The sequence below is a fragment of the Procambarus clarkii genome, chromosome 5 (genome assembly GCF_040958095.1).
Source record: "Procambarus clarkii isolate CNS0578487 chromosome 5, FALCON_Pclarkii_2.0, whole genome shotgun sequence".
Classification (NCBI taxonomy): Eukaryota; Metazoa; Arthropoda; class Malacostraca; order Decapoda; family Cambaridae; genus Procambarus; species Procambarus clarkii.
This window is the reverse complement of record NC_091154.1, coordinates 44,683,258-44,710,956: the sequence shown is the minus strand read 5'-3', so window position 1 is coordinate 44,710,956 and position 27,699 is coordinate 44,683,258. Positions and strand designations below refer to the sequence as shown.

Genomic DNA, 27,699 nt, shown 5'->3' with positions numbered 1-27,699 from the left:
GTGCCGTATATGTTCTCTGTATTCCCTCTATTTCAGCAATCTCTCCTGCTCTGAAGGGGGAAGTGAGTACTGAGCAGTACTCAAGACGGGACAACACAAGTGACTTGAAGAGTACAACCATTGTGATGGGATCCCTGGATTTGAAAGTTCTCGTAATCAATCCTATCATTTTTCTGGCTGTCGCAATATTTGCTTGGTTATGCTCCTTAAACGTTAGGTCGTCAGACATTATTATTCCCAAATCCTTTACATGTTGTTTTCCTACTATGGGGACATTTGACTGTGTTTTGTACTCTGTATTATGTTTAAGGTCCTCATTTTTACCGTACCTGAGTATCTGGAATTTGTGTTGGTACACACAAAATGGTACACACAAACACCAGCCAAAATGGTCCACACAAACACCAGCCAAAATGGTCCACACAAACACCAGCCAAAATGGTACACACAAACACCAGCCAAAATGGTCCACACAAACACCAGCCAAAATGGTCCACACAAACACCAGCCAAAATGGTCCACACAAACACCAGCCAAAATGGTCCACACAAACACCAGCCAAAATGGTCCACACAAACACCAGCCAAAATGGTCCACACAAACACCAGCCAAAATGGTCCACACAAACACCAGCCAAAATGGTCCACACAAACACCAGCCAAAATGGTCCACACAAACACCAGCCAAAATGGTCCACACAAACACCAGCCAGTGATCCACACAAGTGAACAACTGAGTTTCCATGATTTTCGTTCACTGATTTGGGGCACACGTATCTTTGTACATTAATTTAAAGGATGAAGCGTGATTACCTAGCTACATGTGGTAAAATCTCCTTATAGACATTTTCTGTGATGAAACAAGATGAGTGAGGGTGGACAGATAAGAGAATACTATACTGTAAACCTCACTTTACAGTGAGGTTTCACTCACTTTCGTCTGTGTGTCATCATAGTTCAGTGACCCATGACTTTTGAAAGTTTCATGTTAATAAATAATTTCTAAAACCAGTGTTTTAATAGCTTTTTATTATCCTAATTAAACTAAACTAAATAAAACCGAAAATATACTGTAATATGATAGACATTTGCTATTTGTGAAATTACTGTATGTTATTGGAACAACTCCAGCGTGAGTGGACGGGTCTAGTCCCTGTACACACAGCACCATGCTTGTTTCATCCCTCCCTCCCTCCCTCCCTCTCTCCATCCCTCCCTCCCTCCCTCCCTCCCTCCCTCCCTCCCTCCCTCCCTCTCTCTCTCCCTCCCTCCATACCTCCCTCGCTCTCTCCATCCCTTCCCTCCCTTGCTCTCTCCATCCCCCCTCCCTCCCTCTCTCCGTCCCTCCCTCTCTCCAGCCCTCCCTCCCTCCCTCTCTCCAGCCCTCCCTCCTTCCCTCCCTCTCTCTCTATCCCTCCCTCCCTCGCTCTCTCTCCATCCCTCCCTCTTCATCCCCCCCTGCCTCCCTCTCTCCATCCCCCCCCTCTCTCTCTCCATCCCTCCCTCCCTCCCTCTCTCCATCCTTCCCTCCCTCCCTCTATCCATCCCCTTTCTCCATCCATCCTCTTTCTCCCTCCATCCATCTAGAATTGAAGAAACAAATCAAGTTAAAAAAAAGTTAACTGGGTCAGTTAGGGTTATCACCGAGTCGGTCCCTTCACCACCACTGACACCCCCCCTCCACCCCTACAGCCCATACACATACACACACCCTCAAATCATCCATCCTTCCATCAATCCATCTCCATTCTCTCCTTCCCTGCCTCCCTCCCAAGCTCTGCCTGCCTCCCTCCATGCCTGTCTCCCTCCATGCCTGCCTCTCCCTCACAAGCTCTGCCTGCCCGCCTCTCTTCCTGCCTACTTCCCTCCCAAGCTCTGCCTGCCCGCCTCCCTTCCTGCCTACTTCCCTCCCAAGCTCTGCCTGCCTGCCTGCCTCCCTGCCTGCCTGCCTGCCTGCCTGCCTGCCTGCCTGCCTGCCTGCCTGCCTGCCTGCCTCCCTCCCTGCCTGCCTGCATGCCTTCCTTCCTTCCTGCCTCCCTCCCTGCCTGCCTGCCTGCCTGCCTGCCTGCCTGCCTGCCTGCCTGCCTGCCAGCCTCCCTCCCTGCCAGCCTCCCTCCCTGCCTGCCTGCCTGCCTGCCTGCCTCCCTGCCTGCCTGCCTGCCTGCCTGCCTGCCTGCCTGCCTGCCTGCCTCCCTCCCTCCCTCCCTGCCTGCCTGCCTGCCTGCCTGCCTCCCTCCCTCCCTGCCTGCCTGCCTGCCTCCCTCCCTCCCTGCCTGCCTGCCTGCCTGCCTGCCTGCCTGCCTGCCTGCCTGCCTGCCTGCCTGCCTTCCTGCCTGCCTGCCTGCCTGCCTGCCTGCCTGCCTGCCTGCCTGCCTGCCTGCCTGCCTGCCTGCCTGCCTCCCTGCCTCCCTGCCTCCCTCCCTGCCTGCCTGTCTGCCTGCCATCCTGCCTGCCTGCCTGCCTGCCTGCCTGCCTGCCTGCCTGCCCATCCACCCACCAGTCAGCCATCACTGACACAATGAGTGCATTTGGAGTCGACATGGTGCACGGATGTTCCTTGATTGTGCCGATATGTCCAACAAAGTCGCGGAATGAACACTCCAGCCTCTTGACAAATCAAAATATAGTGTTAAAATTAAAGTTGCAGTAATTTTAGTGTACAATAGTTTTCATAAACTTTATTGTAGTACTCAACATACAACAGAACTACTCAACACAGTGTTAATGGCATAATACACCACAGTATGTATTTACTGTACAGCATTCACAACTCCATGAGACTTCAAAATGGACTTAACTCCAACAATAAGGTAAATAACAAATGTAACAGTATTTGTTAGTAGAGTAATAATATATAGGTACAGTATATAATATGATAATGCATTTTTATTGTCTACAAGAAAAATAAAGACACTGATGCAAACGCCTCCTGAAGGTCACCTCTTGCAACGAATCCAACACTCCAACGAACTGGGGTCGGTCCCATATAGTACGTTGAATCGAGGTTGTACTGTATATATAATATGTATACAGTATATTTATAATATTACATATGTTTATTTGTTCAAGTTTATGTGGGGGTACTTATCGCCTTGTGGAGAAATATGGTCCTCTTGGGGATCGTATAGTTGACCGTTGTTTGTCCCAGGTCAGGGACAGGATGCCACTGGTTGCCGGTTACTTGATTTATACACTTATTATTTGCCTGTAATATCCTAAGGGATTTTCTGCTTTCTTCCAGCTTGCAATGTTATTCACTTACTCTATTACTAGTTCCTAAATCCACTTTCCCGTATTACAATATATATTGCCAGTATATTATCACTGAGGGAGTATACTATTACCGAGGGACTGTCCCTTAAACTGTGTCGGCCTCGTGGCTGTGGTATAAACAGCCTAGTGTGATGCCTCTTGCCACAACTTTACATTTATACTTTTCTATGTACAATTCTCTAACACTATCCATTAATTTGTGTGTTGTGTTACACGTTCCACTTCACTGTTCAAAGTATCACTGCTCGCTATATTTGATATATATCGCCTATATGCCTGTACACATGAGCTTGGTGGCACTGGCTCACCACGTGGTCCCATGTTTATTCTGTATTTAACTCAAAGTTCCATTGTTAATTTCTGTATTCAACTTTCCTACAGGTCACTATGCACTTGGTGATCACTGTGGGCCATAATACATGGTTGTAATCCTAAAAAAGCCCGGTTTATTCCAGTGTTTTCACCGAGCGCGACGACGACACGTCCGTCCCCTCCCGCTAACCCTCACTCACCCTTGCAGAGGGTGGAAAAGAAAACCCCATTCCTTGTAACAGTAAGCCCCGCTCAGAGGGCAGAAAAACCCAGGCGGGGTCCAGCGGGGCCCAAGGCCCCCAAGTCAGCTCCTCCCTAGCCCCAGGGTCCTCCTCCGCAGAACCTGGGGTTGAGTCCTCCTCCCAAGCACTGACCCCACCAGACAAGGCCGGCGCAGCTGTAGAAGCCGGATAGAAGGAGGCCCACTGGTCAGACCCAGAAGCTTCGGCCGGGGGAGGAGACTCGAATGCCTCTGTCGCCACACTGGAAGGGGCATCCCCCTATCTTGGCCGAGTCTCAAGACCAACTAATTCCTGCCTCGACTCAGAAACCCTGAGACATTTTCGGGGGCCAGAAGCAGGGGAGGGGGACCAGAACGAACAACAGGTGGGGAAGGACTAGGAGGTGTGGACTGAACCAGGGTCGAAGTGACCCCCACCCCAAGTCCGGGTCCCTATAAGCAAAATGGGGCAGCCGTGGGCTATCCAAGTGAGCAACCAACCGAGTGCGTTGCAACAAACAAAACCTATAATGCAATGTTTGCGCAGCCTGTACTCGAAGATGATCATCCACAGATTGGGTAAATTGAGTCACCAGCAAGCAGCAATACTCACAGGATTCCGGGTCGAAATTGTCACCGACCCAACAGACTGCGTGATGGAGGCAAAAACAATGAGGGGTCACCCTGAGACAAGGGGACCAAACAACCCTCAAACTCACATTGAGCGAGGAGGAGGAGGGGGGTGACTTCGGGGTCACAGTCATCAGACCCACGTTCCCCCTAAGGGATTCCCATGGGTCTTGAGCGGTTACTTGAAGAGGACTTGCGCTCAGGTAAACCCAGGCAGGGTACTGCTAACCTGCGCCCAAAACTACCAAACAAACTGTCTACAGCTGAACTCCAGGGAAATGTACACTCATGGGGACCAAGCAGGGGGCGCCACCAAGTATCAGTATGAGGTCAAACACCAGTGGCAAGTAGGGCAGAACCTCCCCCCCACCAAGGCAAAAAGAAAAACAAAACCCTACAAGAGGATAACATACCCCAAGGAACAGAGCCGGCCGCTGTGATAGGTGACAACAAGCTGTGCAGCACCTTGTGCCCCTTACCAGTGGAAAAACTGCCTCTTACTCTAAGGTAAACGAGGGAGACAAAACACCCAAGTACCCAAAGGGCGGTCCGAGCAGTTAAACAAACCAAAGGAGGCAGACCCCGAGGAACTTGTGGAAGGTAACCCCAAGCTCCAAGGGTAACACTTACAAGGCACCTTGGAAAAGGAACCCTTATCTCGAGATGATTTTGAGGCTTTAGTGTCTCCGCGGCCCGGTCCTCGACCAGCCCTCCACCCCCAGGAAGCAGCCCGTGACAGATGACTAACACCCAGGTACCTATTTACTGCTAGGTAACAGGGACATAGGGTGAAAGAAACTCTGCCCATTGTTTCTCGCCGGCACCTGGGATCGAACCCAGGACCACAGGATCACAAGTCCCGCGTGCTGTCCGCTCGGCCAACCGGCCGGCTGACATACTACACATGACATACTGATCACCCTAGGCGCATGCAGCCCGTGTACTGAAGAATAACTCCTGGCTCTCGCACCCCTGGAGTAAAGCCGCCACACACAAGATACAGCGGCGCAAAAAGACTGGAGCCAGAGCACACAACAGAGCCAATAGCATCAGCCTCAAGAACTGGTGTGTGGATAGCCGGCGCGGTGCGTCTGGGGCTTCCCCTTCCCCCTCCCTGTGAGGGGGAAGCTGCGCAGACAGCAGCGTGACGACGGGTGACGTCATATTAGTTTGCTCGTTTTTGTTGGGGAGTTCTATCCCTTGTTCGGCTTTTGGTTGCAATTTTCACCAGAACAGGGGTTTGTTTTGGGACGCTTACCTTTCTGGGTGCCTAACCCGGTCGATGGCAGACAGAATGCTTCCAATCACACGGGGGTTTCTATAGGCCATTGCTCCCCTTGCCTCTCTAGAGGGGGCCAGGTTCTGGCTCGTGGTCCCCGGTAGGCCCATAGAACTCCATACACATGACTGATGCCAAAGTCTGACATTAGCATATCAGTCTAGTAAGCTCTGGGGAGCCGTAGGGGCTCTCCCCCCCCCCCCAGAAACTTAACTTTGGAGGATAGCTTTACTAGGAAAATGATTCTGAGTGAATTAAAATTAGATCTCAATAAATGGATGAATGAAAGCAGTCCCATTAGCCGCATTCCTTGGGTTATAGAGAGGGTTACAATGGATAGCATCCAGATGAACACTTCTATTAACAACAACTCCAGTTCTCAGAATAGCAGGATTAAAGAAAGAACACATGACCATAATTCTATAGAAGACATTACTGCATGTATATTGGTGAAGTGAGGTGACATGGTCAGGTCAAGAAAGATAAGAGGACTGGACCCAAGATAGAAACCTCATTAAATGTTGAGATGTAAGTCTCGTCCTAACTACATATTCAGACGTCAACAAAGCACTCAGGAGAGTGCAAATGACAAATTTAACAAACACATGTGAAGATTTTTATCCTATGTTATCTAGGGTAAATTACAACAATTAAATTAAATTTAAATATATTTTAAAGTAAATTAGCAGCAGTAAATTAAAAATTTCACAATATAAAATATGGTAACTCTCAGGTGATTAATAAACATTAATCACCTGAGAGTTACCATATTTCACGAACAATCTGGGATAAAATGACAAACAAGTCAAAGAGTTAAGTGACTTACATTTAATTTCAATAATCGTCAGCTTCTTGCGCAGCAAAGATCCCGACTTCCAGCTGATGTTGTGTTTAATTAAAAACTTCTCATTGATGTGACTGGGAGTGAGACGCTCCACTCTCACGGATGCTGGTTTCATGAGAGCTGCAATATAAATAATTAATTTCTATGAGTTCACAAAACATGCATAAATACCTACACAAGAAGAGTATTAGCTGAAGAGAACGCTAACAGGAATTGACCGAGATAAAATATACAACACACAATAATTTGTAAACCTCATTCTGAAGGAATTTATACATCAACATGAAAAGAAGGCCAACAAAATACAGAAAGGGGATATCCAATCAATGGTAGATCCCGTACCTGACTAAAAGGAAAGAGTGATCATATCCAATTGGAATTTAAAAACGCCGTTAATAATGGCATGGGAAGAGATGGCAGAAAGTTATATATAGATTTTTTTTTACTTTAAAAAGATCTTGTGGAAAATTGTGAGAGTTGCTTAGAGAAAGTGATTGGGTTGGAGTGCTCATGGGAGAGAGTGCTCACAGCACTGCCAGGTAGCAGCAGCTCACAGCACTGCCAGGCAGCAGCAGCTCACAACACTGCCAGGCAGCAGCAGCTCACAGCACTGCCAGGTAGCAGCAGCTCACAGCACTGCCAGGCAGCAGCAGCTCACAGCATCACCAGGCTGCCTGGTGATCCCTGGTCACCTGGGAGACCCGAACCCGCGAACAGGGAAAAAGGGAACTGGTCACAAAACCCCAGCCGAGAGACGACGCATCCGTGTACACATCGAGCGAGGGCTCGGGTAGGCGCCAAGGCACTAAACCTCAAAAAACCCGAAGAGGAAGCCGGTGACGCAGCAACCGACGCAAGGCCCCTGGGGGTCGAACTCTGCGATCGCGAGAGAGGCGGAAGGGGAAACCCCGAAGGAACCAGAACAGCCGTTGAAGCCAAACCTGACCCGGCGGGTAGACCACCATCGCGAAGTTCAGGCTCCCGCACAGCCCCTCGAGCAACCGCCGGGTGACCCGAGGACCCTCCAGAAACACGAAGGCGGGACCGCAGCCGCAGGAGAGGCTCCGGAGGGAGAGACAAGGAGGCGGTTCGAGAGTCCCAAACGAGACCCAGCCAAGTCCGAACCTGAGAGGGAACCAGATGGGACCTACTCCAGTTTACCAAGAACCCGAACTCGGCGAGCTGGGAAAGAACCAAATCCCTGGCTAGCAAGCAAGCTGACTGGCTGGGAGCCCAAACCAGCCAGTCGTCGAGGTAGGCCAACACCCAAACACCTAGGAGACGCAAACGAGCCACCACAACCCGTGTAAGGCACGTGAACACGCGAGGTGCCAGGTTCAACCTGAACGGGAGACAACGAAAGCGGTAACTCAGATGCCCCACAACAAAACCGAGCCAGTCCCTGAACCGTGGATGAATCGGGACATGCCAATAAGCATCCCGGAGGTCCAGGGACACCATCCAAGCTCCCGGCTCCAAGAGGAGCCGAACCTGAGACAGCGTAGTCATCCAAAAGGAGGGGGCAATGAACCCAGGGGTTCAGACGGGACAAGTCCAGAATGAACCGCAGGTCCACACAGACCCGTTTCGGAACCAGAAACAGACGGGAAACCCATCTGAGGGACGACGTCGTTTCGACGACGCCCAAGCGTACCCACTCCAAGACGACTCGACAGAGCGCAGGGAAAGAAACCTGCCCTGCCAGCCCCGACCCCCCAAAGGGGGGAGGGGCCACCCAACGCCACCGCAGGCCGCGAGACACGACCCGAAAGGCCCACGAATCGCGGGACCAGGTGCGGGCGAACAGTGCTAGCCGCCCCCCCCCCATCGCCCCGTCAAGGGGGCAAACCGCGAAAGGGCCGGCGAACCTTACGAGACCCAGAACCCCGCACAGCGCGAATACCGCGCCGACCAGACGAGGGAGGGTCCGCAGGAGGAGCCAACCCCGAACCTGACACCAGAGTCCTACCACGACGAGAGGAACCCCGAGCCCTGGCACGACCTTTCCGGGAAGACCCACCCCGGGACCCCTGGAAAACCAACAAGTCTGACATCGGGCGACAAGCCGCCGACGCAGCCTGAATAAACTGCTCCATGGCCGACTCCTCAAACAGAAGAGGACAAAAAGTTGAAGAACGCCTAAGAGCCAGAGCCCAAGCAGATTCCACGGAGGAACCCAGCACCCTCTGCCGACACGCGAGACGGGAAGCATAAAACAGGGAAACCGCATCCCGCAAAATCGGCGTGAACAGCTTCAACAAGGAAGCCAATGAACGCGCAGCCAAGGACAAGGTACCGGACCCCGGGACGGACCCAAGCGTCCTCACTTCCTCCACGAGCCAATCCGAAGACAGCTCCAGGAGGGAAAAGAACCGAAAGGCCGAAGCCAAAAGGCCCCGGACACGCAAGTCCTCCGCAACGAGTGCCGCCGAAAGGGAGGGAACCTGCACATGGAGCTGAATAACACTCACATCGCGGGGAAGGGCAGGGGCAAATAAGCACTCATTCAGGTACTCAAGCTCGCCCCCCAGGAAAACCTGAAGCACCGTGGAAGCTTCCCGCCACTCCAGCATGCGGGGAACGACAGAAGGATTGCCAGGAATCCAGAACAAACAAGGGGCAGTCTGCTAGCCAGGACGACTTCGGAACCTCGTAATGGAGCCAGAAAGGGAACGAAGTCCCAAACCTGAATTCGGACGGATCCATTTCCGAGACATAATCCGGGTCACGCAGGAGGTAAACTGCAAAGGCCGCTCGCACCACACCAGGTTGGATGCGATAAGCCGAAAACCTCCGGAAGGACGGAACCGACGTACCCGGGGGAACACGGAACCGAACTCGGGGAGGGGCCGACACCAAATCCAACTCGTACAAAGAGGGGGGAAAAGAAAACCCCACTCCTTGTAACAATAAGCCCCGCTCAGAGGGAAGAAAATCCCAGGCGGAGTCCAGCGGGGCCCAAGGCCCCCAAGTCACCCCCTCCCCAGCCTCGAGGTCCTTCACCACAGGACCCGAGGCCGAGTCCTCTCCCCAAGCCCCGACCCCACAAGACAAGGACGGAGCAGCCAGAAAAGCTGGAGGAAGGGGGACCCACTTGTCAGACCCAGAAGCTTCGGCCAGGAGATAAGGCTCGAATGCCTCTGCCACCCCCCCCCCCCCCCCCCCGGAAGGGGCACCCCCGAAGCTGCCCGAGTCTCGAGATCAAGTAACCCCTGTTCCGACCCCAAAACCCTCAGACGCTTCGGGGCCGGAAGCAGGGGGGAAGGGGACCAGAACGAACAGAAGGGGAAGGACGAGGAGGTGCGGATTGAACCAGGATCGAAGCGACTCCCACCCCCAAGTCCGGGTCTCAAAAAGCAAAGCGGGGCAGCCCCGGGGCATCCGGGTGAGCAACCAACCGAGCGCGTTGCAACAGACGAAACCTAGACTGCAACGCATGCACCGCCTGTACCCGAATAGAATCATCAGAGGATTGGGTAAATTGAGTCACAAGCAAGCAGCAACACTCACAGGACTCAGGGTTGAAAGTATCACTGACCCAACAGGCAGCGTGGCAGAGGCAAAAACAATGAGGGTCACCCTGAGAAAAGGGGACCGAGCAACCCTCAAACTCGCACACAGCGAGTGGGGACTCCGGGGTCACATCCATCGGACCCACGCACCCCTAGGGGGTTCCCAGGGTCCTGAGCGTTTACTTTAAGAGGACTTGTGCTCAGGTAGTCCCAGGCAGGGTGCTGCAAACCGGCGCCCAAAACTACCAAGCAAACTTCTATAACTGAACCCCAGGGACGTGTACACTCACGGGGACCTAGCAGGGGGCGCCACCGAGGAGAACAGTGGAAGGGCAAAAACAAACTGAATAAAATGACAGAACCCCCCACCAGGCAAAAACAAAAAGGAAAACAAAACCCCGCAAGAGGACAGCGAACCCCAAGGAACAGAGCCGGCTGCGATGTCGGGAAATACAAGCTGAGCAACACCCTGCGCCCCTACTAGTGCAAACTGCCTCTTACCTGCTGGTAACAAGGGAGAACAGAACACCCAAGAGCCCAACAGGCGGCCAAAAAACCGAAAGGTAAAACGGACCAGCAGAGGCAGACCCCGAGGAGCCTGTGGAAGGTGGCCCCAAGCCCCAAGGGCAGTACTTACAGGGCACCTAGGGAAGGCGCATACAGCCCAAGTACTGAAGATAACTCCTGGCTCTCGCACCCACAAAACCAACACCACATGCAAAGCACAGTGCAGTAGCGACACCGGAGCCAGAGCACACGACCATCGCCTATAGCATCAGCCTCAAGAACTGAGGTGTGGGTAGCCGGCGTAGAGGGTCTGGGGCTCCCCCTTCGGGGAGCTGCGCAGACAGCGGCGCGGCAGTGTGTGACGTCACACTAGTTTGCTTGTTTTCGGTTGGGGAGTTCTATCCACTAGTTCGGCTTTTGGTAGCAATTTTAACCAGAATAGGGGTTTGTTTTGAGGTGCTTACCTTTCTGGGTGCCTGTTCCGGTCGATGGCAGACATAGAATGCTTCCAACCACACGGGGAGCTTCTATAGGCCATTGCTCCCCTTGCCTCTCTGAGGGGGCCCGGCTCTGGCCGTGGTCCCCGGTAGGCCTAAGAACTCCATACACATGACTGATGCCAAAGTCTGACATTAGCATATCAGCCTGGGATAGCTCCGGGGAGCCTACGGGGCTCCCTCCAGAAAAAATATAAACAAGTGGAGAACCTGGAGCAGTTCAACATGAACTATGTGGAGAGCCTGGAAGAGTTCAACATGAGGTACTGTAACCCCGCGATTATCCGGGATTCAAACATCCGGAAAACGCCCTTATACGGCCAAAATCGTCATCGGATAAAGTTATCACAATATCAGGCCAAAATGGCCACAGGAACCGGATAAAAGCTGGTTTGGCCGGATGAATATTCGGTTATACCGTATTAATCCCGTCTGTGGCTCTAGACGCATGGTGGAGGAGGGGGTGGGGTGGGTGGGTGGTGTCGGGAGGGTGGGAGGGGTGCGTCGGGAAGGACCACCTGGGTACAGGAATTACCATTAATTTTAGAACACTTAATCATAGCCAAAAACAAATGAAATAAGTACTAGTAATTATGTATTAACAAATAAATAAGTTTCCTAAAAGTAATGTGCACAGGCTGAAGTTTCCTTAAAAAATATTGTGAGTTTTTTTTCCTCCTGGCGGCCTACGTAACATGCTATAGCTGCCCCACCCCAAGTGGACCCGTCCAACACTGGTCAACCCATGTGTGTCTGTCCCTCGTGTTATACACAGTGCTGCACCAGTAGTGAAATATTTTTTTAAATAACTTTTTTATTTTCATACTAACTTTGAACATTTTTGGCCAAGACTATGTCTGGTAGCAGCATCAATTGTTCTGGAGGTGTTAAGAGGAAGAAAGTTGTCCTAACAATTAAAGACAAGTTACTGTTATACACCTCAACCAGTGCGGCGTCATAGTGCTGCTCCATTAGTGAAATATTTTTTTAAATAACTTTTTTATTTTCATAGTAACTTTGAACATTTTTGGCCAAGACTATGTCTGGTAGCAGCATCAATCGTTCTGGAGGTGTTAAGAGGAAGAAGGTTGTCCTAGCAATTAAAGACAAGTTATGTGTTGTTCAACCAGTGAGGCGTCACAGGCAGCCAAATGCCTTCAACAAGTGAGGCGCCACAGGCAAGCCAAGCGCCTTCAAAAAGTGAGGCACAAGTAAGCAAGCGCCTTCAACAAGCGAGGCGTCACAAGCAAGCCAAACGCCTTCAACAAGTGAGGCATCACAGGCAAGCCAAGCGCTTCAACAAGTGAGGCGCATGCAAGCGCTTTCAACAAGTGAGGAGCATGCAAGCGCCTTCAACCAGCGAGGCTTCACAGGCAACCCAAATGCCTTCAACCAGTGAGGCTTCAGCAGCTGGCAGTCAAAACTAACTTTGCTTAATGAACTGTACAGTAATTTTAAGTGTTAATTTTAGTGTTGTGTTAGTATAGGTTATGTAAATTGTTAAGAATTCTTAACTTCAAGATGTGTGGCATCAATCAAGAAGACGAACACCAACAAGGTAAGTTGAGGTTTCTAGTTGAATAATTATATGTGGCAAGGCAATTCAAATTATGTTGTTTGTAGTATAAAAGTAGTTGGAAATTGTTACTTTTGGACTCGTAGGTGAAAAAGTACCATTATCCGAAAAATGTGATAATCCGGCTGGGGGTCCTTCCCATATAGTCCGGATGATCGAGTGGAGACAGTATGTGGAGAGCCTGGAGTTCAACATGAGCTATGTGATGAGCCTGGAGGAGTTCAACATGAACTCTGTGGAGAGCCTCGAGGAGTTCAACATGAGCTATGTGGAGAGCCAGGAGCAGTTCAACATGAGCTATGTAGAGAACCTGGAGGAGTTAAACATGATCTATGTGGAGAATCTGGAGGAGTTCAACATGAGCTATGTGGAGAACCTGGAGCAGTTCAACATAAGCTATCTGGAGAACTAGGTGGAGTTAAACATAAACTATGTGGAGAACCTGGAGGAGTTCAACATGAGCAATGTGGAGAACCTGGAGGAGTTCAACATGAGCTACATGAAGAACCTGGAAGAGTTCAACATGAGCTATGTGGAGAACCTGGAGAAGTTAAACATACCAAGGCTGGAAGAGAGGAGAAAAAAAGACATGATCACTATTTACAAAATAATAACAGGATATGACAAAATAGACAAGGAAGCATTTTTGAAACTGGCAACTTGAAGAATAAGAGGTCACAGATTCAAGCTAAGAAAAAAAAAAGTGTTGAATGTAATATAACGCCATTTTCTGGGCGAGTTCCAGAGGCTCCCCAGAGGTATCCCAGGCTGATAAGGATATTCCTAACTTTGGCATCAGTCAATGTGGGTGGAGTTCTAGGCCTATCGAGCTATACCGGGGACCATGAGCCAGAACCTGGCCCACCCTCAGAGAGGCATGAGGAGCAATGGCCTATAGAAATGCACATGCAAAATGCTATAGCGCAATAGCACATGTGGAGAATTCTATATCTGTCATCAACTGGGACAGGCACCCAAACAGGTAAGCGCCCCAAAACAAACCCATATTCTGGTGAAAACGACTAAAATAGACAAATTAGTGGACAGAACTCCCCAAATGAAAACAGCAAACAAGCATGAGGTCAGACGAGCCATACCACATGTCTGCGCAGCTCCCCCTTTCCCCGGGAGAGGGAAGAGGGAGCCCCAGACCCCTGCGCCGGCAATCCACACCCCAGTTCTGAGGCTGGATATCAAAATACGCAGAAAACCAGTGACCAGAGAAAGGAAGAGTTGCTTTGGAGCCTCCGAGACTCACCCAGAAAATGGTGTTTCATTACATTCAATGCTGGTTTTTTGGGGGAAGCCCCTACGGCTCCCCTGAGCTACTTCACCAAAGATGAAAAAGGAAAGGGGGCGTACCATCACGTACCTGATAATTTTTCATCATGGATGAAAAATTTTCTGACTGATAGAAAAATGAGGGCAGTAATCAGAGGCAATGTATCGGAATGGAGAAATGTCACAAGTGGAGTACCACAGGGTTCAGTTCTTGCACCAGTGATGTTTATTGTGTACATAAATGATCTACCAGTTGGTATACAGAATTATATGAACATGTTTGCTGATGATGCTAAGATAATAGGAAGGATAAGAAATTTAGATGATTGTCATGCCCTTCACGAAGACCTGGACAAAATAAGTATATGGAGCACCACCTGGCAAATGGAATTTAATGTTAATAAATGTCATGTGATGGAATGTGGAACAGGAGAACATAGACCCCATACAACCTATATATTATGTGAGAAATCTTTAAAGAATTCTGATAAAGAAAGAGATCTAGGGGTGGTTCTAGATAGAAAACTATCACCTGAGGACCACATAAAGAATATTGTGCAAGGAGCCAGAAAACTATCACCTGAGGACCACATAAAGAATATTGTGCAAGGAGCCTATGCGATGCTTTCTAACTTCAGAATTGCATTTAAATACATGGAGGGCAATATACTAAAGAAATTGTTCATGACTTTTGTTAGGCCAAAGCTAGAATATGCAGTTGTTGTGTGGTGCCCATATCTTAAGAAGCACATCAACAAACTGGAAAAGGTGCAAAGACATGCTACGAAGTGGCTCCCAGAACTGAAGGGCAAGAGCTACGAGGAGAGGTTGGAAGCATTAAACATGCCAAAACTAGAAGACAGAAGAAAAAGAGGTGATATGATCACTACATACAAAATAGTAACAGGAATTGATAAAATCGACAGGGAAGATTTCCTGAGACCTGGCACTTCAAGAACAAGAGGTCATAGATTTAAACTAGCTGTGTGTGTGTGTGTGTGTGTGTGTGTGTAATTACCTAAGTGTAGTTACAGGATGAGAGCTACGCTCGTGGTGTCCCGTCTTCCCAGCACTCTTTGTCATATAACGCTTTGAAACTACTGACGGTCTTGGCCTCCACCACCTTCTCACTTAACTTGTTCCAACCGTCTACCACTCTATTTGCGAAGGTGAATTTTCTTATATTTCTTCGGCATCTGTGTTTAGCTAGTTTAAATCTATGACCTCTTGTTCTTGAAGTGCCAGGTCTCAGGAATCCTTCCCTGTCGATTTTATCAATTCCTGTTACTATTTTGTACGTAGTGATCATATCACCTCTTTTTCTTCTGTCTTCTAGTTTTGGCATGTTTAATGCTTCCAACCTCTCCTCGTAGCTCTTGCCCTTCAGTTCTGGGAGCCACTTAGTAGCATGTCTTTGCACCTTTTCCAGTTTGTTGATGTGCTTCTTAAGATATGGGCACCACACAACAGCTGCATATTCTAGCTTTGGCCTAACAAAAGTCATGAACAATTTCTTTAGTATATCGCCATCCATGTATTTAAATGCAATTCTGAAGTTAGAAAGCATAGCATAGGCTCCTTGCACAATATTCTTTATGTGGTCCTCAGGTGATAGTTTTCTATCTAGAACCACTCCTAGATCTCTTTCTTTATCAGAATTCTTTAAAGATTTCTCACATAATATATAGGTTGTGTGGGGTCTATGTTCTCCTATTCCACATTCCATAACATGACATTTATTAACATTAAATTCCATTTGCCAAGTGGTGCTCCATATACTTATTTTGTCCAGGTCTTCTTGAAGGGCATGACAGTCATCTAAATTTCTTATCCTTCCTATTATCTTAGCATCATCAGCAAACATGTTCATATAATTCTGTATACCAACTGGTAGATCATTTATGTACACAATAAACATCACTGGTGCAAGAACTGAACCCTGTGGTACTCCACTTGTGACATTTCTCCATTCCGATACATTGCCTCTGATTACTGCCCTCATTTTTCTATCAGTCAGAAAATTTTTCATCCATGATAGAAGCTTACCTGTCACCCCTCCAATATTTTCCAGTTTCCAGAACAACCTCTTATGTGGAACTCTGTCGAAAGCCTTTTTTAGGTCCAGATAGATGCAGTCAACCCAGCCATCTCTTTCCTGTAATATCTCTGTGGCCCGATCGTAGAAACTGAGTAAATTCGATACACAGGATCTTCCTGATCGAAAACCATACTGTCTGTCTGATATTATATCATTTCTCTCCAGGTGTTCTACCCATTTAGTTTTGATTAGCTTTTCCAATACTTTCACTATTACACTTGTCAATGATACAGGTCTATAATTGAGGGGGTCTTCCCTGCTGCCACTTTTGTAGATTGGAACTATGTTAGCCTGTTTCCACACGTCTGCTACGATTCCTGTACACAGGGATGCCTGAAAGATCAGGTGAAGTGGAATGCTGAGCTCAGATGCACATTCTCTCAGAACCCATGGTGAAACGCCATCTGGGCCAGCTGCTTTGTTCCTCCCGAGCTCCTTTAGCATATTTTCCACTTCAACTCTAGACACCTCTATCCGCTCTATGTTGTTCTCTGGAATTCTTATTGTGTCTGGTTCTCTGAAGATTTCATTTTGTACAAACACACTTTGGAACTTTTCATTTAATGTTTCACACATTTCCTTTTCATTTTCCATGAATCTGTTTCCCATTTTCAACCTCTGGATATTATCCTTTACCTGCAATTTGTTGTTTATGAATTTGTAGAATAGGCCCGGTTCTGTTTTACATTTATGTGTGTGTGTGTGTGTGTGTGTGTGTGTATGTGTGTGTATGTATTGTTATGATCTCAGCCTGCAGGAGAAACGAGTCTCCCTCCTTGAGAGTTATTCAGCAAGCCTGACCTGATTAGAAAGTCTAGCATATATTGAGGTGATAACCCATATGAAAAATAGTATGGTGGATTCAATGAGCAGTTTAAGATTATGGGCGATGAGGAAGAAAACAAATAAATGACTGGCTAGGAGATGTGGGCATTTTGCTGGAGGCGTGAGGCTCGCTTCTGGAAGGGCTTTGACCTCACTTGAGTGCCAGACATCGCAGGGGGAAGCCTCGCTCCGTTTGAGCTCCCGCCAGAAGGGAACCCCTAGTGATATATCTCGAAGAGAAGAGAAGTGTGTAGACGTGCCAGCTGTGGAACCAAGCTGGGAACGTTGTGGTCTCAAGTCCTGGTCGACGAGCAGAGTTCAATAAGCTGCTCAGAGGCATTTTCGTGGGCTGTGTGGAGCGCCCTGACCAGACGCCGTCAGAGGGAAAGCGCCCTCGACCAGTTAATCTGTGGTTTGTTCTTTGGGGATGAAGTTGCTGAGAACTTCGAAGCCAGCACAGAGGGAGTAGTTGATGAGACTCCAAGGTAGTGAAGGAGAGGACCTCGAGCTGTGAGGAGAAGCAGTGAAGAGGAGTGTCACGTGTTTCTGTAGAGGTGGTGAAGCACCATAGTTGCTCGAGGGAACTTCATGGTGTAGCAGCCAAGAGAGCTGTGGAGGACCCTAGCAGAAGGGTGAAGCACCGTAGTTGCTCAAGGAAACTTCATGATAGCAGCCTGGAGGAGCTGCAGAGGATCCTGGTAGTGAAGCCCGGAAGAACCTGAAGATATCAGGGTAGTGAACTTCCAGATGTGGAAGGGAAGTTCTGGTGGATTACTTGTAGGGAGTTGATAGTGTTTGGTTGTCATTAGCGTGCAAGACGCAGTGAGAGTTGAGTGATTGTTGGTATTCTGATGTCAAGGAGTGTTTTATGGGGCCATATCACCCGGATTTAAAAAATTGTTGTAGGGTATTCATAATTTATTATCCTGATACATGTGAAAGGTGCTGCACCTAGGCCAAGTTTCAGCATCTCAGCCTAAATAGAGACGGAGAAAAAAAAAAAAAAAAAAAAAAGACGAATTTTTCAACCATGTTCAAAAAATTTCACAGCCCACAATTGTGAACCAAAATCATTTATACGACACTCAGCTATGACCTTACTATATAATAAAGATTTGCATGTCACATTATTATCCCAGATGTATTTAGTGCAATAATACAGATTTTATAAAAGTTTCCCAAAAACGTATGCAACAAAATGAGGTGTATCATTATTTATAAAATCAATAAATCTACGTAGATAAGAATAATGACATGCGTTTATAGAGGCGTAAACTCTACATATAATGTGCAAGTTTCATGTAAATAGAATAATAAATAAAGGCTGTGAAATTTTATCTAGTTGTAAAAGTTGGAGTTGCGTAGCGCGCTCTCAAAGTTTCTCAACCTGCTGTCACTCGTGACTGGTGATTTACGCATTGCGGCCAGCTCGTATGAAGAGCTCGCATGCATCTAGCTGTCAATGCTTCTCTCTTGTTCGTTTGGTAAGTCATATTGCAGTACAAATAGCTAAAAATAGCAAAAATAGCATGTTCTGGGAGATATTGTGTGAGCGCGTCAGCATACATCCTCTCTCCATGAGAGACACGCAGTCACTGACTACACCACCCTCGTGTCAGACCATATGTTGTGTTGCCATATGTTTGGTTTATATTCATTTTATGCATAACATGTTATTTTCAACGCTATTACGAAAAATAAGACATCTACAACCTAAGATACAATACCCCGCGGCGTACTCACGGCGCGAGGACCAGATTCACAAAAGTTGCAGCGGGAAATTTGACTCTAATTACGTTACTTTTCAAGATATCATTAAACGGTTTGGACCACAGTGTTGCCAGAACGTTGTAGTATTTTTCGTAATTTTTCGTAAATATTCCATTTTTCATCGGATTTTCGGGTGACTTGGCCCCTTATACTGAAGTTTAGAGTTGCAGGCGTAGGCTGGATTACCTACAGATGTATGCGTTCCAGGACTGACAGAGTGATCGATTGATCATTGTTGTGTATCAATGAACATTTATACTGATATGTGTTATTGCATTCAAATGCTGATTTTCTATATACATATTATCTTGCTGATGGTGCAACAGTGTATGTAGGCTTGATCAACTTGAGGAGGTTGATAGTATCAGGTGGTGAACCAGGAGATAGGATACCACTTGATAAGCTGGTGGTAGAGTTCTGGTTGTGTTGGAGAGCAACCTGATTGTGATAATATAGAGTATAGGATTCATTATTATTATATGTGTGTATGTATCGTGTATGTGCTTTGTCCAGTAAATGTATCCCAATTTGCTGGTGTTTGCCCTTGTCCTAGTGAGGCTTCCCAGGAGGTAGTAAAGAAGGAGAGAGAGAGAGAAAGAACCAAGAACCACTGCCGTGGACAGGGTAAAAGGTAATACTAATAAGTCAAAAGGGGATTGAGGAGATCATATCACCTAAGGAGAGAGTGGGGAGTCACAGCGGCTCGAGTGGGTGTGTGCACGTGACAACGAGGCTGAGTGTTGGAGCCGCATCCCCTAAACATGTGACGTGGAGCCCCTCTCCAAGAGCCAGAAGCGCCTAGTGTGATCTCCTAGTGAAGTGTAAGCACTCTACCGAGTTGTGGGTTGGGTTGTCCGTAGAGAAGGATCAACGACGACAACACCAACCAACCCACAGTCTATAATAGTATGTATATTTATGTATGTATGTATGTATGTATGTATGTATGTGTATGTATGTATATGTGTATATATATATGTATATGTGTATATGTGTATATATATATATATATATATATAATATATATATATATATATATATATATAATATATATATATATATATATATATATATATATAACTGAAAACTCACACCCCAGAAGTGACTCGAACCCATACTCCCAGGAGCAACACAACTGGTATGTACAAGACGCCTTAATCCACTTGACCATCACGACCGGACATAATGAGGTGATAGCCGAAGCTATTTGAACTACCCCACCGCCGGCACTCGGATGGTAATCTTGGGCATAGCATTTTACCAAAAATGCTAAAAATGTAAAATGCTATGCCCAAGATTACCATCCGAGTGCCGGCGGTGGGGTGGTTCAAATAGCTTCGGCTATCACCTCATTATGTCCGGTCGTGATGGTCAAGTAGATTAAGGCGTCTTGTACATACCAGTTGCTTTGCTCCTGGGAGTATGGGTTCAAGTCACTTCTGGGGTGTGAGTTTTCAGTTGCATATTGTCCTGGGGACCATTTAGGCTTGTTCGCATTTGTGTTCCTCACGTGTGCCCCAAACAATGAGGTGATTTGGTAAAATGCTATGCCCAAGATTACCATCCGAGTGCCGGCGGTAGGGTGGTTCAAATAGCTTCGGCTATCACCTCATTATGTCCGGTCGTGATGGTCAAGTGGATTAAGGCGTCTTGTACATACCAGTTGCGTTGCTCCTGGGAGTATGGGTTCGAGTCACTTCTGGGGTTTGAGTTTTCAGTTGCATATTGTCCTGGGGACCATTCAGGCTTGTTCGCATTTGTGTTCCTCACGTGTGCCCCAAAGAATGAGGTGATTTGGTAAAATGCTATGCCCAAGATTACCATCCGAATGCCGGCGGTGGGGTGGTTCAAATAGCTTCGGCTATCACCTCATTATGTCCAGTCGTGATGGTCAAGTGGATTAACCCCTTAACTGCGTTGCCTCCAAATGTGACACCCCCGCAGTGCGCAGGAAATAAATTCTCTTGAAAAAATTATTTTTTCTTTTTAAAGTGTCAAAAACCCTTCCCTCAGTATGGGTGTGTAAAAAAAAAAGTCGAAATTGTACTTACTTTGGCTGCTATGGGGTCCGGAAGTTGGGGCGTGACGTCATCATTCCCCGTGCGCCCGTGCCGTGAGCTCTCGGGGGCGGTGGGGCGCTCGGGGCAGGGCGCGCGAGTTGCCGCGAATATATTTTCGTTCATTTTTTGCGCACCTTTCCAAATACATTTTCATTGTTTTTATGTGCCAATCCAATGTATAATGAACACGTACACTATAATATCGCAGTACAACATCCGTACTGTCCGTAGACACTGTGTTACGTGCATGAAACTTGTGTACACATATGCAGCACATATTTACTATGTATCATGCTAATTTGTGTATATATACAATCTATTTACACACTATACACTGTCACACACTATATACATTCACCATCAACACATTCAGAACACCGCGTAGCAGCTGCTTCGTATGGGCCAATAGCAGCTGCCTCGTATGGGCCAATAGCAGCTGCCTCGTATGGGCCAATAGCAGCTGCCTTGTATGGGCCAACAGCAGCTGCCGCGTATGGGCCAATAGCAGCTGCCGCGTATGGGCCAATAGCAGCTGCCGCGTATGGGCCAATAGCAGCTGCCTCGTATGGGCCAACAGCAGCTGCCTCGTATGGGCCAATAGCAGCTGCCTCGTATGGAGCAACAGCAGCTGCCTCGTATGGGCCAATAGCAGCTGCCTCGTATGGGCCAATAGCAGCTGCCTCGTATGGGCCAATAGCAGCTGCCCTGTATGGGCCAATAGCAGCTGCCCTGTATGGGCCAATAGCAGCTGCCCCGTATGGGCCAATAGCAGCTGCCGCGTATGGGCCAATAGCAGCTGCCGCGTATGGGCCAATAGCAGCTGCCGCGTATGGGCCAATAGCAGCTGCCTCGTATAGGCCAACAGCAGCTGCCTCGTATGGGCCAATAGCAGCTGCCTCGTATGGGACAATAGCAGCTGCCTCGTATGGGCCAATAGCAGCTGCCTCGTATGGGCCAATAGGAGCATTTGGCCATGAACACATTCAGAACACCTCGAGTGAGAGCAGCCACACCCAGCCTGTCTCCCTCACTCCAACATCTTACTCGCCAACATTGCTCCTCCCACCATATTGTTATAGTTCTTATTACACATGTTCTATATACCTATCTACATGTTTTATTTACCAGAACTATGCAAGTAAGCTGGTATTGTGTCCAAACAGTACAGTGGCCACCATACACAACAACAACAACAAGAAATAACCCTCCTCCGCGAGGAAATTAGAAACTGCAAGGCAAGCCAAGACCAACTACAGCATGATTTAAATGATCTCCGTGAGGAAAGCAACCTTCTGAAAACTGATGAAGCCATTAAAAAACAGGAGGAAGCCCTCAACAAAATGACTGCATGTATCAGTACATTTTCAGCCCAGCGTTCCGTCTCCCAGGATGAACAAGACCAGCAAAAGCTGCTAGACTCTGTTATAGTGTCGTCCCAAGATTTACCTGTGGAACATGATGGTGAAAACTGTGTCGAAATAGCTCTGGATCTCATAAAAGACAAATTGCAGCTCATTCTAAACAAATCTGACGTTATTGCTGCCTACAGAGTAGGCAAAAAGAATCCATCAAGTCAAAACCAACGGAAAATTCGCCTGAAGCTGTCTTCCCAGTTCACGAAATCCAATCTAGTCCGGACAGCTGTAGCCCAACGGACGGGATTATACATCAACGAGTGCTTGACTAGGAACAGACAGCACCTCCTCTACCGCCTGCGTCAAATCCGTCAAAAAAACCCAGATGCGATTCATCAGTGCTTCATTAGAGATGGACTGATAAAGGTGAGAAAAACCGCAGAGGGCAAAATGTTCACTATTACTAAAGAAGAGAACCTCAACGCTTTCCTCTCCCAATGTGGTCTGTCTCAGCTCATTATCACTCCCAGTGAATTAACTTAATTAACCCCGTCAACTAGTGGGGCTAGGTTTCCTAAGTCTCATTGTTTCATTTTCTGACTTAATTTTTAACTTACTCTTAACTAGTCATTTACTGAAATTTTTTAATTGAGTGCATAAATAGTTCTTCAGGTCTTATTAATTATACAGTCATAACTGAACTATTTATAGTTAATAATCATTAGCTTAAATTTGCCTATGCTTATTATTCAACTTTTCTTTGATTCCATTTATTACCTAGGTTGCCTAGCCTCGCCATGCTCCCTTACTCCATTGTACCCCTGGCTTTGCCTGCATCTCAAATTGCAAATTGTTACTTACAGTGTACCTGAGAGTACTTGTAGCAATCTACCTCATTTTTCATTTTTGCTCAATTTGTTTTTGTATTGCTTAGTCTTGTTTATATTTTTGTTTTGTATTTCTTTATCTTGTGTTTTGTATAGTCCATGTTCATATGTTTTTTCGTTAATCTCATTTATTACCTAGGTTGCCTAGCCTAGCCATACTCCCTTACTCCATTGTACCCCTGTAAGCCCCTTTTGAGTTGGCTTTGTTCTGTATTGTGTACATCTTTTTCCCTATTTTATAGCTTATTTCTACCTTGTTATTTGCCTTTCTTCCCTTGTTTTTCCTGCAATCAGCTTTTTTTATGCAGACAAGTATAGACCCTGAACTTAAGGGGGCATATCATTCTAAATCGTTATAAATTAAAAGTTGTTCAATTTGCTTATAAATTTTTTTATGAAATGGTTATAGAAAGGGCTGCAACTGGTCCAAGTTTCACCATCACACCCTAAACAGAAAAGGAGAAAAAAAATACACAACGTATTATGCAACGAATGTTCAACATTCTCAAATAATCTCAGGGAACACATGTGTCAACTAAAATGTCTACTATGTGCTGTAGAAGCACAAACTCTTGTAATAATTGTAATATGTATGTGCAATATATTTATATTTAAATTTTTTTTGTTTTTTTTTCTTTTTTCTTTTTTTTTCTTTTTTTTTGGCCAATATTTTTTTCTCGTTTGTTATCAAGGGATTTGCATGAAACTTGCACACCTTGCTCAATGGATGCCTATCTGCAAGGGTGCCAATTATGAACGAAATCTGTCAAAGTCAAGCTCAGCTACAGGTGGCCGAACTTGGATCTTTATTTTACTCTGGAAAGTAATTTACTCCTTCAAATTACTTCAGAGCTTTCATTTATTAATCAATTTACATGCAAAGTACACCTTATATGTAGCGTTTGAGCTTCTACAGAATCTAGTAGACATTTTAGTCCAAAGTCTATTTGTTGATTTTATAAAAATTTATAAATATCATATATTGCATATTTTTTTAGAAGGGTAACTTTGAAAAATTATATTATTGCACTAAACACTTTTTTGATAAAACTGATCACTAGAATCCTTTATTATGTGCTTAATTTAATATCTGAGTGTTATAGAAATGATATTAGTTGACACATGTGTTCCCTGAAACTATTTGAAAATTCGTTGCATAATTCGTTGTTTATTTTTTTTCTCCTTTTCTGTTTTGGGTGTGATGATGAAACTTGGACCAGCTGCAGCCCTTTCTATAACCATTTCATAAAAAAATTTATAAGCAAATTGAACCACTTTTAATTTTACATTGATATGCCCCCTTAACCTCTTATCCACTATCTATGACAATTATCACTTTAATGATCTAAATTGCAGATATTTTGCAGTACATGATGTAAACAATGTATTAACTCATAATCATAATATCTCTGTAATCAATTTGAACGTTAGATCCCTAGGTAAACACTTCGATGATGTTAGTGCCTTGATTGAAACTATTGACAACAAATTCTCTTTTATTATACTTACTGAAACATGGTTGAAAGAGGATACTACTCAGCTCTTTAACATGCCTAACTACTCAGCAATTCACAACTGTCGTCAAATTCAGAGAGGTGGTGGTACTGCTCTTTACTACCACCAAGAACTAACATGCTTAAAAGAAATTAGAACCAGAGACTGCTATGGGGAGTATATCTTCGCCAGCTTCAGAGTCAAGGGTGCCGAGTCTGTCCTGACTGTGGGTGCAGTTTATAGAATTCCTAACACTGATGTGTCCGAATTCAACTCAAACCTTAGAAATCTAATACTTGATAACAGACTGAACAAAAACCACCTAATTATCGCAGGGGACTTTAATATTGACCTCTGCGAGCCTGAACACCCCACTGCTGTTAGCTTCCTCAACTGTATGAATTCCTGCTTCCTCATACCCTTAATTACTAGACCTACTAGAATCACTGATAGCACTGCCACGACGCTCGATCACATCTGGACAAACATAACCTCTCCGCTTACTTCAGGTATAATCACCGATAGCACTACAGATCATTACCCCACATTTCTCTTAACTAACATTAGCAAACCACCTCTTGAGTCAAGAGTGATACGTTTTAGACTACACAATGAAACTGCTATAGACAATTTTATAACTGCTGCTGATAATGTCAACTGGGAGTCCGAGTTAGGTAACATAGTGGACATCAACCTTGCAGTACAATCTTTTCTTCAAAAAACTCTTAGCCTTTATAATACCCACTGTCTTATGCTTACAAAACAAGTCACAACCAAAAGGCTTAACAATCCCTGGCTTACAAAGGGAATACTTAAATCTATTAATAAAAAACATGACCTTGAGAAGAAGTATAGGTTAGGAATTGTCTCCAAAGAATTCTCAAAGAATTACTCATTATTGCTGTCTAAGATAATTAGACAAGCCAAAACTAAATACTACGAAGATAAATTTACCCAAATAAAGAGCAACATTAAACAAACTTGGAGAACAATTTCTCAAATATTGGGATCAAAGAAGTCTTTAAATAACAAACCGACTCTCCTGTCTAATAACGATGGTCAGCTTTCAGCCTCTGATTCTGCTACTGAGTTCAATAGGTTCTTCTCTTCCATTGGTTCATCCCTTGCAAATGATATTCCATCTTCCAGTACAGACATTAATGACTATCTTTCAGGTAACTATCCACAGTCTCTGTACCTAAAGCCTATTAATTCCACTGACGTCAATGAGATAATCCTTTCCCTTAAAACCAAGTCTGGTGCCCTTGAGGAGATACCAACTTTAATTTACAAAAAAGCCTCCAGATCTTTAGCCCCTGCTATTGCTTTGCTCTTCAACAAGTCACTTGAACTCCAAACCTTCCCAGATATTCTAAAAAAAGCGAGAGTAACGCCTGTCCACAAATGTGGTAATCTCACAGATGTTAACAACTACAGACCTATATCTATCCTGCCAAACTTGTCAAAAATTTTTGAAAAACTAATCTATAAGCAGCTTTACTCATATCTAGCCAAACTCAATATACTTAGCCCTTGCCAATATGGCTTCAGACCCAAAAAAAGCACTAACGATGCACTTATTAGTATGCTTAACTCGATTCATACAGCTCTTGATAAAAATGAGTTCTCTGTTGGGTTGTTTGTGGACCTGCGTAAAGCTTTTGACACTGTCAACCACCAAAACCTTCTTCTTAAATTACATCATTATGGAGTCAGAGGACACTCCCTACAATACCTCAAATCCTACCTTACTGACAGGCTCCAATATGTTTCTGTGAATAACACAATTTCTCCCACCCTACCCATCAACATTGGTGTTCCCCAGGGCAGCATACTTGGCCCTCTCCTCTTTCTCATCTACATTAATGACCTTCCAAATGCCTCCCAACACCTCAAACCAATCCTATTTGCTGACGACACAACCTTCATTTACTCCAGTCCTGATCCCCTTGCTCTAAATGCCACAGTAAATACTGAGCTAAATAAAGTCCATCTGTGGCTAACTGCCAACAAACTCACCCTTAACATTGACAAAACCTTTTATATTCTGTTTGGCAATAAATCCTCTAATCAAATAAATCTCAAAATAAACAATACCCAAATTTGTAACAAATTAGATGGCAAATTCCTTGGCATTCTCATTGACCACAAGCTTAATTTCCAGGGACACATTCTAAACATATCAAAAAAAGTTTCAAAAACTGTGGGCATTCTTTCTAAGATCAGATATTATGTACCACGCCCTGCCCTGGTGACTCTCTATTACTCCCTTATCTATCCATATCTCAACTATGGTATTTGTGCTTGGGGCTCTACTACCCAAAATCACTTACGTCCTCTAATTACTCAACACAAAGCTGCTATTAGGACAATATCCAATTCTGGCCCCAGACATCACTCGGTACCCCTACTTAAATCTCTGAATATGTTAGACATTAAGTCACTGCACATTCTCTCATGTGTATTATACATATATAAAACGCTAAACTATAATGCCAATCCTGATCTCAAAAGCTTCATAGAAGGTTGTATCAGAACCCATGAGCATCACACCAGAAATAAATACAGTTTTGATATTCCTAGAGTACGACTTAATCAAACTAGAAATGCTCTACAAATCAAGGGGCCCAGAATGTGGAATGACCTTCCCAACCATGTTAAAGACTGTACCTCTCTCAACCAGTTTAAGTTAAAAGCGAAGCTATACCTAATAAATTCCCTGTAACCTACCTTACCCTTCTATTGTCAACCAATGTCTGTTTTTTTCTTTAAAGAGCGCTGTTTGTCGACATAATTGTATTTGTGCTGCTTTTTCATCTATGTTTTCATTTCTTGTTTTCATTCTACTCATTATGCTCAATTAGTATTAAGCTTGTCATTTAAGTTTATCATGCCCGAAACGCTTTGCGTAATAGTGGCTTTAGGCATTGTATGTACTAGCTATACCTATAAGTTAAACAATCCTTGTAAATATTTATTGTATGTATGTACCTTACCTAAATAAAATTGTATTGTATTGTATTGTATTGTATTGTACACTGCATGAAAAATTACACAGCAGACGACGCTACGATTACGTCACCTCCCTCACCAAAATAGCTCCTCTCAACATTCTCCTGTTGCTGTTCTTGCACTATATACACACACTATATATACCCATGTACATATGTGTTGCCCATAGCGAACCACTAAGCTAGTATGGTGAGCAAAACATGAGTGGCAGCCACACACACAATGAGGCTACCTCAATTCTCGCCCTCCCTCCCTCATCAAAATTCCT

General features: G+C 45.7%; 1 protein-coding gene across 8 annotated transcripts in view; it reads right to left on the bottom strand.

The window, feature by feature from the left end:
• Positions 1–27,699, bottom strand: part of LOC123763717 (uncharacterized) — a 413,873-nt gene that overhangs the window by 266,338 nt on the left and 119,836 nt on the right. For all 8 annotated transcript variants that reach the window (XM_045751026.2, XM_045751043.2, XM_045751066.2 and 5 more), the window contains exon 3: positions 6,540–6,677. In XM_045751026.2, the coding sequence (XP_045606982.1) occupies positions 6,540–6,677 (138 nt within the window). The remainder of the gene's footprint in view (positions 1–6,539; positions 6,678–27,699) is intronic.